Raw genomic sequence first — 12,799 nt, 5'->3', positions numbered from 1 at the left:
TTGTCCTAACTTTACCAGGACTTAGAGAGTACAAATCAAAGGCAGTAGTGTCTCTCATATACTACTTCTCAGTTCAAGGTGGACATTTTATTCAGTCAGCTCACTGCATAATTTGGTTGATCTAGAGAAATCACCATTTTGACTAGTTACCCAGTTTCTTTATTTTAAAGCATAAAAAGAATTTACAGTTAAGTGGGGAAAATGCAACCATTTTGTAACTGTTGTTTTTTGCTCAATGTAATGTCCCAGAATGGATGTTACCAATTCTTGTACAGCCTGTACAATAAAAGACTAGGCAGGAAAAAGCTTCAGAAACTGATGTGTTTGAGTGAATTGTTGATGTTGTTGAAGTTGATGAATGAAAGCATGGGTTCTGCCTAGAATCTTACTGTAGGAAGAAAATTCTTGGGTTCAAAATCAGACTAAGTTTTTAAAGATGGTAAAATTGCTGACCAGTTGATGTCAGTTGCCATTCTAAGTTTCATCTCAGCAATGAGGAGAAATTACATAAACACAGATATACTCATGTGGCACTTCTGCTTTGCCTTAGCAATAGTAGCTAAAGTATTGATGGCATTTTCTGAACAAATGCAGTTAATTAATATATGAAAAATTGCATAGTGATGTACTTATAATAAATCGGTTCTTTGGTATTAAGATTATTTTCTATTACTTTTATTCATAGACATTTATAAATATTTATATTTCAAAACTTGTCATTGGAAATGGCAGAAAAATTAAGTGTGTATTTTGTTGTTGTTGTAAAAGGTCGTAGGAATCTAAGATTAATTATGGAATATTTACCATATGGAAGTTTACGAGATTATCTGCAGAAACACAAGGAGAGGCTGGACCACAAGAAGCTTTTGCTGTATGCGTCTCAGATATGCAAGGTAGGAAATTTCAGATTATTGATATTTTTCAACAAATTTTTGTCTCTTTTAGTCTTGTCTCATTTGTCTCAAAACAACAATCATTGGTTGTTTTGGTGTATCTTCTATAATATTGTTGGGCTGCTAGTACCACATAACCCTAAAAAAAGTAGCAATATATATTCATGTACTCAAGAACTGGACGAACTTTTGAATATCTTAATACAGGATGCTGAGACTGGCCTATCTGCTGACTGAGGCAGAATATACTCCATTTATTTGTGTTTATTTTATAGTTTGCTTAGCTTATATTTCATTCAGAAGGATTAAAACCTCTTTTCTCCCTAATGAGAGCTAAAATAAAATTTTGCAGGAGTTAATATACTCACCAAGGAAAACTGTTAATGACATACTATAACTGATTTTTCAGAACTTGGACACTCAGCTATGAAATCACTATAATGGCATGTATATGTTTAAGAAATTTATTTAAACTGTAAATAATAGTAGCTTATTTAGCAAAAAGATCAAAGGTACAAGATTTCTGTATTAGGAGCTAGAGGCCATAGAAGTGCCCAAAGCTGTAACAAATTATTTGCTAGTTTCAATGGTTGGTACTGAGCATCCTTGATAAAATTCTGAAAAGGGGAGCAAACATCTGATATTTATTGTGACATTTCATTTTTCAGAAGGAGGGCTTGTGCGTACCCTAGTTTTATTCTCTTACTATGCTTTAGAAACAAGAAAGTACTGACACTTCGTATTTCATTGCATGTTCAGTAGTTCAGGGAAAGAAAAAAAAAAAAGGGAGGGCGGGCAAGGGGAAGAGGAAAGGAAAAAATCTCCACGCCCCCACACCCTCAAGGCAGGTACCAGAAATATTCCACAAGGATGTGGAAACAGTAGGTTACTTACTGGGTATTCTTCAGGATATGTAGCCCACAGATATTCTTATGTCTGGTAATTGTGCCCTGCCGCATTCAGAGCAGAGTATTTTCCTTCTGTAATATCCGCAGAAAAGACCTGACAGGAATCAGGCAGGAGAGTCTCTGCCAAAGCCGAGATCACCAGGCATTCAAACTTTTACCTGATGAACAGAGCTTGCTAGTTCCGTGCTTGAAACTGGACTGACTTGGTAAACCTTTTAGCTACTGAACCTAGGCTGTGTACAGAAGGATGCTGCACGCACTTTTAGCAGCTGATCCCACCTATTCATGTGCTTCACTGAAGCAAGGCTAGGTGCGTAGTCTCCAGCAAAAACTCCATGATGGGCAAGCAGTGTGCAATGAGCTTGGAAACCAGAAAATGTTCACAAGTCTGTGGCAAGTGTCCGTCTTTTCACAGAGAGGAAGGATTGAACATGTGACCACCCTCTGATCTGTGTCTCCAAAACAAAAGTAATTCTCCAGTAACAAGCATAAGAAATGATCTCAGTATTATTTCTGCAACTGTTATTATCAGTGCTGGTAAGTCACTGAAAACAATCTTCCTTCAAGCAAAGAGCTGGAAGAGTCTTAGCAGCACCACCTAGGAGGATGGTGACAGTGACTATTTCATAGAATAAGGATGCAACAGGGATTTTTAAACATACAAAGGCTGCAGCAACTTACCTGTTTTATTCTGTGGTCATCTCAGCCTATGACCTGAAGGATTTTAGGGTGCCTACCCTATTCACTGTCATAAGAAGCTGTGAAGCTTGCATATATAAATCCTCCAGCCTTATCTAAAGCTTCATCCAAAGCCTGAAGGAAAAACAGCAGCAACATATCTCAGGACCCTGGTCTCTGAGGCAGAGGTACCTGATATGACTGGAAGGTGGATTTTGGCCTTTGCAGCCAATGCGACTATAGCAGGAAACTTTGGGAAAGGAACTGTATTCAGAAGGTACAAAGAAAAAAGTTCGTAAAGTGTGTGTGTACATACACATATATAAAAGAAGCATTGAAATGTTACAGGTCTTTAGGATGGTGATGAAAAATCAAAATGGCAGATCAAATGACTGCTTCCTAAGTATCAAGCACCAACCAAGAGGAAGGAAGCTAGAATATGCCTTCTGCAGACACTTTAAGTAGGAAAACATCCTGTTTTCATGTCAGAAAGCATGGGTACATACAGTGTGAGAATGTGGGAAGTCCGCATGTAGGACTTGCTCTTAAAGAGGTATCTCTTCTTCACTTCTAAGGGAAGCAAAGTCTAAGAATTACAGCATGTCTTGCACTTTTGTTGCTGTACAACCTGCAAAGCAGAGGTTATATTGATTGCATTAAGATTTCACTCCAGTTTGCACCATTCTGTTACTTCAAAACAATTTAATTAAAAACATAGTGACTATCTAATATTGCAAAAATGGAATCTGAATACTTTTCCTTCTTCAACTGATCACATTTCCCCCTTTCCTTTAGCTACTTTTGCTTCTCTTGTAATGTTTGCTCTTTCTGCTGTACATTTCTGTCACTCTGTTATTTTAGGGTTTTTAATAAAAATCTTTCTCCCTCTGCCTTGCTGCTTTTCTCTCAAATGTATGGGAGAACTAAAGGCATACCCATACCAGGGGATTAAGATGAGTGTGTTTGCTTGCTGTGTTTTGCTTCCTTGCTACTATACTGGGAAAGGGTTCCTGACTTAAAGTTAATATTTTTTGTGCATATCTCATACTGTCAAAAGCATAATTATCAGAAATTACATTTGCTATGGTGATGTTTTTGTAGATGTTAATTAGTGCAGGTGTCATCTAGTGCAGCTTGTGCCATTAGTACAGCTTTTCTGATGGCAAGCAGTAGGACTCTATATTCAACTTTAAAGAACCCCGACAATAGAATGGCACATAAGGAAGTTAACTTCAGCATGCGTCTGATTGTTGGGATGTTCTTTTTTTGCTTTTTTGACCCTGCATTTTGTTAATCCTGGCTGATAGGAGAAGAGGCTAAGAATAAACTTATTTTTCCATGTCTTAATGCTTAAAGTGCTTCAGGTGCCCTTGCTGGAGAGCCCAACTTTAATTATGGAAACATTTGAAATCACATAATTAAACTCAATTCCATTGTTAGAGGAGTGTCACAAGATTATGATTTCCACTTAGAATTTGCATGATTTCAATTAAGTATCTCTCTTAAAACAGGTATTTTCCAGGCTAACAGAAACTCTATCATCAGAGAATCTTTAGGACTGTTTTCAGTACAGTATGTAGTAGTAATAAAAAGTTATAGCATTCACATAGACTAGTTGTATCAGAAGCCCAGGAGTCTCACTTTGAAAAAGCTAGGTTTGGTGGTTTTGAAGATAGCAAGGGACAAGCGGGTAATGAAGAGAATAAGGCATTTTTTAATGGGTTTGGAATGGGATGTGAGTAAACAGCAATGCCACCTAGTGCTGCTTGGAGGTAACTGGAGTCTGAGAGGAAGATGAGACTGGAGTTAAATAGTACAGTCTTCTCATGTGCCCTGGATTGTGTAGCTTAGCCCAAATCTTATTCTCCTTCTATCGGTCTATCACTGGCAAACTGCGTTTGGCCACAGAAAGGAGCTGTAACAACTATCCAGCTACATAATCACCAAACACTTGGCTCTGACAGGTGCTCAGTCTACTTCCCTTCACTTAAGGGAGGTCTCTGCATTTGGAAAAAGTAACTCCTCAGAGAAGACAAATGTGTAAGCACACTGTGGTAACAATCTGTGCTTGGTTTTAACTTTGAGGTTAATTCAGCCCTTTAGGGAAAGTGCAGCTACTTCATGGTAAAAGTAACTCTTTTCCTGTTGTGTTTGTGAACTTTATGCCTAGGGCATGGAGTATCTGGGTACAAAAAGGTATGTTCACCGGGATTTAGCAACAAGAAATATCTTGGTGGAGAATGAGAACAGAGTTAAAATTGGAGATTTTGGATTGACAAAAGTCTTGCCACAAGACAAAGAATACTACAAAGTAAAAGAACCTGGTGAAAGCCCTATATTTTGGTAAGTCTTCTTTTGGTATATGAAATCATGGCATGTTTTCAGTTTTTGCTGTTTCAGACAATTATTTTTGCATATTGTGGAATTTTTAAGTGCAAACTCCAAGTCAATTGCCCAGTGTTGTGAACATGCATGATGTTTGACTTTACAGAACAGCATGTAGAACTTACAGAACTTTTCAACATAATTTCCAAACACACACACCCCCCAAAATTACCAAAATTTGAAAGAAATAGTCTGCAACAGGAAAAATATTCAAAGATAAAAAATCTAAAAGGGCCCATTCTCCAGGATGCTTTCAAAGTTTTGGACCTTTCAGTTCCCTAAACACTAGTTGTTAATCTATTCTAGCTAAGATCTGTTGGATAGACCCTCTGTTGACCAAGTTAAATCCTACAGGCTGTAATTAGCAAGGATGAAGTGCTGGGTTGAGTATTTTGGTTGATGTCTGTATTTGGATGTTGAGCTTCCAGAGAAGGTCTAAGTTAATCTGAAATACAGTAATGCTCCAACAAGCTGCACTTAGCTTGGAAAGGGAAAGAACACTTTGTGTAGCCTGTGGGAGACTGAAGGATTATGAAATGGAAATTGGTAGGCTGTATTCAGAATGCTAAATACATACTTCTGTTCTATAAAGACATACAAATACCTTAGAAAATATGCTGACAGTTAACTGTGATAAAAACCATTTTATGTCCTAATAGCAAAAGAAAATGCCATTCTGCACATGTGATTTTAGACTGCCTTAGGCATGTAAAAATACCATATATGAAGGATAAATAATACAAAATGCCATTTTAGTAGATGTTATTGGGAGTTGTAAAATTCAAGTCCAGAAGTACCTTGGATGCAGTTCAACACTCGCTGGAAGTGATGGAAGGATGCTTACTGGCTATAATTATTTTTCTTTCCAGGCTTTATCATATCAAAATCTTGTTTACTTGCATTACAGATAAGAAAAATATCTACAACTTTGTTGGAAAAAAGACAAACTTGGATATAGTTATCACTAACTGTGTTTTCAATACCAATTAACTATTATTTGCAGAATAGTTACTAGTGAAGGTAGTGGAAGGAAATGAGGACATGCTAATGCCTATGTACAAAGAACACTTATTCGTGAAAAAAGAACCAGTCTCATTGAAAGAAATATCTTCAAAACCAGAAAGGCACATTACACAGAACAATATTCCTTTTACCATGTGTTGCAGGTACGCTCCAGAATCTCTGACAGAAAGCAAATTTTCTGTGGCCTCAGATGTGTGGAGTTTTGGTGTGGTCTTGTATGAACTCTTCACGTATATTGACAAGAGCAAAAGCCCACCAGCTGTAAGTACACAGTTAATGTTTCTCATTTAAATTTCTGAAAATACATAGATTTTTCCTATACATAAATAGGTTGATATTTACTGATCCTTTTCTGGAGATACCTTGGTTCTTATGAGGCAGCATCCAATCAGAAGCAGCAACATGCTAAAGGGTATTAGTATCAAGCCATAAGAAGGAAAGGACATCCAAAAATTAGCTGATAGTCTGTGCAGATCTTATCCGCCCTGTAACTTCTGTTTAAAAATAAATTTAAAATCTCTCATTATAGACTGTTCTTTCTTGTCCTTCGTGTAATCCCAGATGCAACTGTTTCATTGCAATGGACATGTATTTTTAATGCTATTCCAAATCTAACACTGAACCAAACAAACATGTAAACATTAAGTTGATTTAAATAAGGTAACTTAAGGTTATTTTGTTATGTTACCAGAACCCAAGTTAGTAAGTTTTTGAAGTTCAAGAAAGAAAGGGAGTGGCTTTTTGCAGACTGTTGACAGGCACCTTTATAGACAAATTTGCAGGGGATGGAGAAAAATACTACTTGCGCACTTAATAACAGTTCTCCAATTGGAAATGAGATTCACGATCTCCTCTGCAGGCATAACAGGGGAGAGTGGAACCTTCTATATTTACTGGAGCTGTCCTCACCTGTGGCCAGTGTCTCAGTCCTGGCAAATGTAGTTTTTAGAGCTGCACAATGATGATAGGCAAAAATGCTCTTGAAAAATCTATGCATTGACCTCAGTGTACCTCTTAGTAATTCAGTACAGTGAGTAAGCTATCAAGGAAGAACTCTCAAGGCACAGGCATCTCTTCCTGCATAATAACATAAGCATTGCAGACACCTGGAGTTCTTCTTCAGAAGGATTATGGAATGGAAAGTGGTAGAGTAAGTAATGGGTTAGGTGGAATATACTTTGAATAAATCAACTCTGCATGTGCATTCACCACTTTGGTTGGTTATCCTATTGGTATGTATCAAGAAATATTAATTTTACCAATTAGCCAAAGCAGTCTGTTTATCTGACATAGTCTTTGTAATGATACATTGTTTCCCCAACTTTGGCCATTTGCACATTCTACCAACAGTTGTTCCACATTTTCAAGTCAAGGATCATTAAAAAAAAATATGTAGTATTGGAGGAAAAATAATTCCTTTATGTTCTGCTTAGAAATTATTTTCAGTTAATAGTACTTGCTCATTTACTTTTGATCTCTGGCAATATGAGTGAGATGTTAATCTGCTTTTTGGGTTATGTTGATTTTTGGATAGCAAGATTTGTTGAAGCCTTTTTTGCTGACTTTAATTATGCTGCTGTTTCTGGCCTGTAGTTGCTGATTAATCCTGTTTAATCTTATTTTGTAATACAAATTCTTCGTAAGAATATTGCAGCATCCTTTTTTTTTTCCTTTAAAAATTATTTATGAGAGTTGGCCTTCTGTTTCAGGAATTCATGCGCATGATTGGCAATGATAAACAAGGGCAGATGATTGTGTTTCATTTGATAGAGCTTTTGAAGAATAATGGACGACTACCAAGACCAGATGGATGCCCTGATGAGGTTAAGTATTGTATTACTATTTTCTTATAGTCTGAAAGGGTGAGTACCTGGTACATGCAAACCTTGTGTTTCATTCTGCTTAGGTTACTGAAGTATTTATAGAAGTGGAATGGCTGTGCTATTGTTTTATCAGTTGCATGATGAGTGTAATCACATCTCTTTCCTGATTCTTTAGATTGCATTCTCTCAGAAGCTATGACTGATTGCTCTACGGGGGGACTCAGGCTTCTATTTCAAAAACATAAATTTATTAAGGCAACAAGATTAGTACACAGGACTTGTTCCATGGAAGTCCCATATAGAGATTCTTTTTCAAAGCTGTTAACTGTGGATTCTTTTGAAGTCTGTAACATTTAGCAGAAGCATCTTCATATCTATGTGAGACTTTTCACATTTGATTCCAAGGTTTAAAGAACTTATCTTTATTTTCCTTCTCTTGCTCTTCCCTCCTCAAGCATAGGAATACTCATGTTTATCATGTATATTATTCACTGTCACACATTCTTGGCCAAGAGCTACCTGCAGACTTTAGGCACAGTTAAGTATATGAATCAGATTCTGTATGTTCAGGGCCTTCAGATTTGTATTCATGTTCTTCATGGATAGTGAAGTGTATGTATGTAATGCCATCCTCAGAGCACACAAATTTATTCAGTGTTCTTCTGTTTTTTGCTAGTAGTCCAGATGTTTTAAAAAATACAAGACTTAAAAGTAGTATGAAGGTATTCTCTGTTCTTCAAAGCAGGGTGCACTTCAGCTTGAGTCAAACTGGTAGGGCTAGGTAGGTGAATCGGCAGGGAAAGAATGTAAGTAAAATAGTTATACTTTTTAACGTGTATAACTTCCAGCTTAGATCAATTGCTCCATCCCTTTAAAATCAAGCACACTTGGCAGTAAGTCAAGAAATAATCCATTCAAAACTGGAGACAGAGGAGAGAGGTCAGGCTCAAGTGGTCTAGCAGAGAAAGAATGGTACGGGTTGGGCAGGGAAGCCACGGAGGAAGAAATAGCCTATAGAGAATCAAGTGAGCAGTCTCTGAAGTAATCTTTCTTGCAATATATGTATGAGTACAGCAATTGTTAAATTGCAGAGGTTTGGCTTTTTGTAGATAACATGAATGTCACATGTATAAGATAATACATAATCTGTTTTACTGAAACTGTATTCAAACTAACAGAAAGGTTTCAATGTCTGACATTTCTTCAGATATCAAAGTAAGATGGAAATGTGTCTCTTTTGTCAGAAACTGCTTTTCTAATTTTGATCCTGAAAGGCCAGTTGTCAGATCATTAAATCTGCCAGATGTCTGTAGCTTACAAGCTGCTCGAGACTTGGGTCTAAAGCAGCTTGATCAGTGCAGGAGTTTCAGATTTGCTGAAAAATAGGGAACTGATGCTACTTTTTTTCCTGGGAGCTGTTCAGATTGTTCTTAAGCAACCTATAAAAAAATTCTTGGAAGTATGAGAAGTTGGTAATAATGATCTGGGTTAAATTAGTGAGAAGATTACAGGTGAAGACCTTGGCAAGTTGGTTTGTGACCAGGTATCACCTACGTGTTTGGGGAAAGAGAAGACTGTTGCCAAATGCCTGTTGTAATGGAAATCTCTTCCAAAAATCATTTAAATCTACTAGAAGTGGGTTCAGTTTGCACAGTAGCTTTTCTGGTTTATTTCTGATTATATATGAAGAATAATTAAGAATATAACATGCAAATGTGGAGAAGTGCATGTTAACATTGCAGGGGAAGTTTAATTTAGAATTGCTGTCTTTGTAAATCTGATTTTTGGTCAGACTTGTATAGCATTTGTCATTTTAAACATTTTTGAGCTTTCAAAACAATAAGACCAAGCAAGAAGATAAAAACTTCACAAAATAACGTAAGTCTCTTAAGTTTCAAAAACTAGCTGAGTGAATTTCCGTACTAACTTTTTACATAAATCTCCTTTTATAATAAGAGGTTTTGCAGAGCTAACTATCCTCACTTCTCGCTGTCATGGGGATCAAGCAGATAAACTGATTTGTATAGCAAGACTTTAGTCACACTCATGTGCCACTGTTGCTTGGAAGCACAAAGGGAAGTCGGATGTTCTTTTGAACAGTTCAAAGTAACTATTAACTATTTCTAACATCTGTTTACCTACTACCAATTTTCTCTGTCTCTTCTCCAGATTTATGCTATCATGAAAGAATGCTGGAACAATAATGTTACCCAGCGCCCCACCTTTAGGGATCTTGCTCAGCGAGTGGATCATATAAGGGACAACATGGGTGGATGAGAAAACTGTCCTTTCTTCAGAGGATGTGTTGGAATGTAGAACAGAATGTACTTGGTCTGCTGTGTATAATTGACATATGTACACGTGTGCATCTTACTTTTGCTGGAAGTAAAATCTGTGTGGCAAATGTCCTATCTCAATCTGGATACTAAGGAATCCTGCTGGGATTCTTTATCAGGATATATTTGTTGCTATGAGAACATGGTGAACTTCTCAATAGGGAGAGAAATTATTTTTCTATATAAAATAATTTAATATATGGTCAGTCTACAACACCATTATTTGCCTTCCTTGGCAATGCAAAAAAGTAGTGACTTAAAATGTGGTGAGATTAAGAGATGAAGACAGTGTATTTCCTTGCTGAAATGGGGATGATGCACAGAAAAGACTTGTAGAAGTCTTCTCACACTGAGTGTATAGTGACTTGGCACCCTGTTTTGTGTGTTGCACAAGGACTTCTGTTTGTTAATATAGTGTTATATTTTTTCATTGTTGATGCAGAAATATCTTTGTTGTATAACAAAATAGAAGGGGTTATGTAACCCAGAACTTTTTAATGTGTCTGTCTGAATCAGTTACCAGCCAGCAGTATATGCAAAGAGATATAATAGGCTGTGTGATGTAAGTATTCTGAGGGGAAGGGAGCAAATTGTTCTTAATTTGGAGAGCCAGAAAACCTACTCATCCATATGAAAATTTTAATTTAAAATGACAAAGCAAATGTTACCCAGTTTTTCTTACTCTTCTTTTCCCTGAATGAGTACTAGATTCCCTTTACATAATTGAAGATATGGTGATAACAAGTGAAATGAAGCCATTTTATACAAGGCAGTGTCTTTAGTTTGTTTCTGAATATGAAAAAACTAAACTTACTGCTTTTAAATGCTGCTCTTTAATTCTTTCCATCTTTGTAATTTTCATGCAGTCACAAATCTATCTATCAATTGGGAACTTTTTTAAAGCAGAATTAAAAAACTAGAAAATGCCCTCCATTTCACAGTTCCTCACTTTGCTGTTAAGATGATCACCGTATACCTTTCTTCCAGTACACAAAAAAGAATGTTTATGGCCTGGTATCTGATACAGCCAGTCACAACTACATCAAGTCTATTTTGTGATAAAGTGGCCCAGGTTACCTCCTATTTCCTTCTGTGGTAATATCTAACATAAGACTATTTGGAAGGAGGAATTACAAGTGCAATTGCTCCACACTCAGCAGGGGGCAAGTACATGATCCCAGTTACTGAGAACTGGAAGGACATCAGAGCTATCTGAACAGGTAACTTATGCTGTATAATTCAGCTTTTGAAATAAGTCTAACAAATTTATGGACAAGACAGCTCTTCGATTTTGCCTTCAGGCATAAAACTTGGGGATAATCTTATATCTCAAAGCAGTACAGTTGCAGGTTTTGTTTATTCTTAGTTCAAATAATCTTTTTTTTTTTTTTTACTTATTCTTAAGCATTATTGTTTGCAAAGTACAATGCTTGTTCTTCTTGGACTTTTGCTGAGAGAAGTTCAATTAAGGGGATATAAACTTAGCAAACTGACCTGACATCCAGATTTGTATTTAAAATTAAGTGTTCATTTTTTATATTTGTGGCAGTGAGTCAGTGAAATAAAGCAGTTACTTTCACTGTGGGGTGTCCTTAAGATTTGTGCTTAACTACATCCATCTTATCAGAAGTTTAAGTACCTCATCTTTAAAAAAAACCTAAAAAAAAATCCTTACTTAGTGTAACATAGTGCCAGTATAGCAGTTTTGTACCACTATGATGTTTCTCTCCCACAATCACTTATACAGAATTATGATTTTATTATATAGGAGATTGCTAAATAGGGAGGGCAGCATCGGGCCTCTTTCTGCCCATTTCATGTAATATTTCTGTTGGTTTTCTTGCCACCAAGCACTTGCATATATAATTTTTAAAACTAATTTCACAATCAGTTTTTAAGCTGCAAAGAACTTTAAAGTGCTTTGTTCAACCTAACAGCTGTTTTCTCCATTTCTATACATGGCTTTGAAGATTTAAAATTTTGTGCAAAAAATGTCTTTGCATTTGTAATCTGTTGTGTACGTGGGTTTTGTAACAGAAGATAAAGCTTTAAAGCATTGAAACAGCATTTTAGCTGGATAATGTATGCAGAAATTATGTAAAATTTGCAGTGTATGACACTCAGTATCTAACTGGTTTCCAATATATAGTAGACTAAATGTAATTTATGTAAAAATCTCAGGGAAGTTTGTGTAATGCAATGAAGAAATCTTCCAGTCGGCTATTTTTTCAAGTGAATAAAGTCTTTTTCTTGTTCTACTACAGTATGACTGATTACATAGTCTATTTGATTGCATAAATATAATGTTGAACTCAAAGATCATTGTCGTGTGGCATTTTTTTTACTTCAAAACTGTATAATTTTTAGAGAAGGCCATATCTTTACACTGCAGTATAATTTTGTGCTGGTGGTCAAGAACATACAGTCTTTTGTAAAACATCCGTGCAAAGGGCTTCGTCATTCAGGGTGAGTATTCTTACCTGGGCGAATCAGACCAAGTAGTGCTTAGGGCTCTGCAGCATCAATGTTTAGGTCCTAGAGCAGATCAAATGGTTTTCTTAAAAAGCTGTTGAGGATGTAAATGCAGTGATTTTGCTGAATTTATTACTGCCAATTGTTGTAACCTTTTTAAAAAAAAAACAACAACCAACCAAACGAAAAAACCCCCCAGCACTGCATTTTGAAAGCTGCCAGATCTACAGTACCATTGTATAATGCCGTATTTTTACATAGCCCTTGTATTAACAGACTTG

General features: G+C 36.3%; 1 protein-coding gene across 5 annotated transcripts in view; it reads left to right on the top strand.

Moving 5' to 3' along the window:
* JAK2 (Janus kinase 2) overlaps positions 1-12,312 on the top strand; it is a 100,722-nt gene extending 88,410 nt beyond the window's left edge. For all 5 annotated transcript variants that reach the window (XM_075741026.1, XM_075741025.1, XM_075741029.1 and 2 more), the window contains 5 exons: positions 769-893; positions 4,650-4,822; positions 6,031-6,148; positions 7,597-7,710; positions 9,880-12,312. In XM_075741026.1, the coding sequence (XP_075597141.1) occupies positions 769-893; positions 4,650-4,822; positions 6,031-6,148; positions 7,597-7,710; positions 9,880-9,987 (638 nt within the window). In that variant the 3' untranslated portion in view covers positions 9,988-12,312. The remainder of the gene's footprint in view (positions 1-768; positions 894-4,649; positions 4,823-6,030; positions 6,149-7,596; positions 7,711-9,879) is intronic.
* The last annotated feature ends 487 nt before the right edge of the window (positions 12,313-12,799 follow it).

Source organism: Balearica regulorum, chromosome Z, assembly GCF_011004875.1.
Source record: "Balearica regulorum gibbericeps isolate bBalReg1 chromosome Z, bBalReg1.pri, whole genome shotgun sequence".
Lineage (NCBI taxonomy): Eukaryota > Metazoa > Chordata > Aves > Gruiformes > Gruidae > Balearica > Balearica regulorum.
This window is presented reverse-complemented; position numbering and strand designations above follow the sequence as displayed.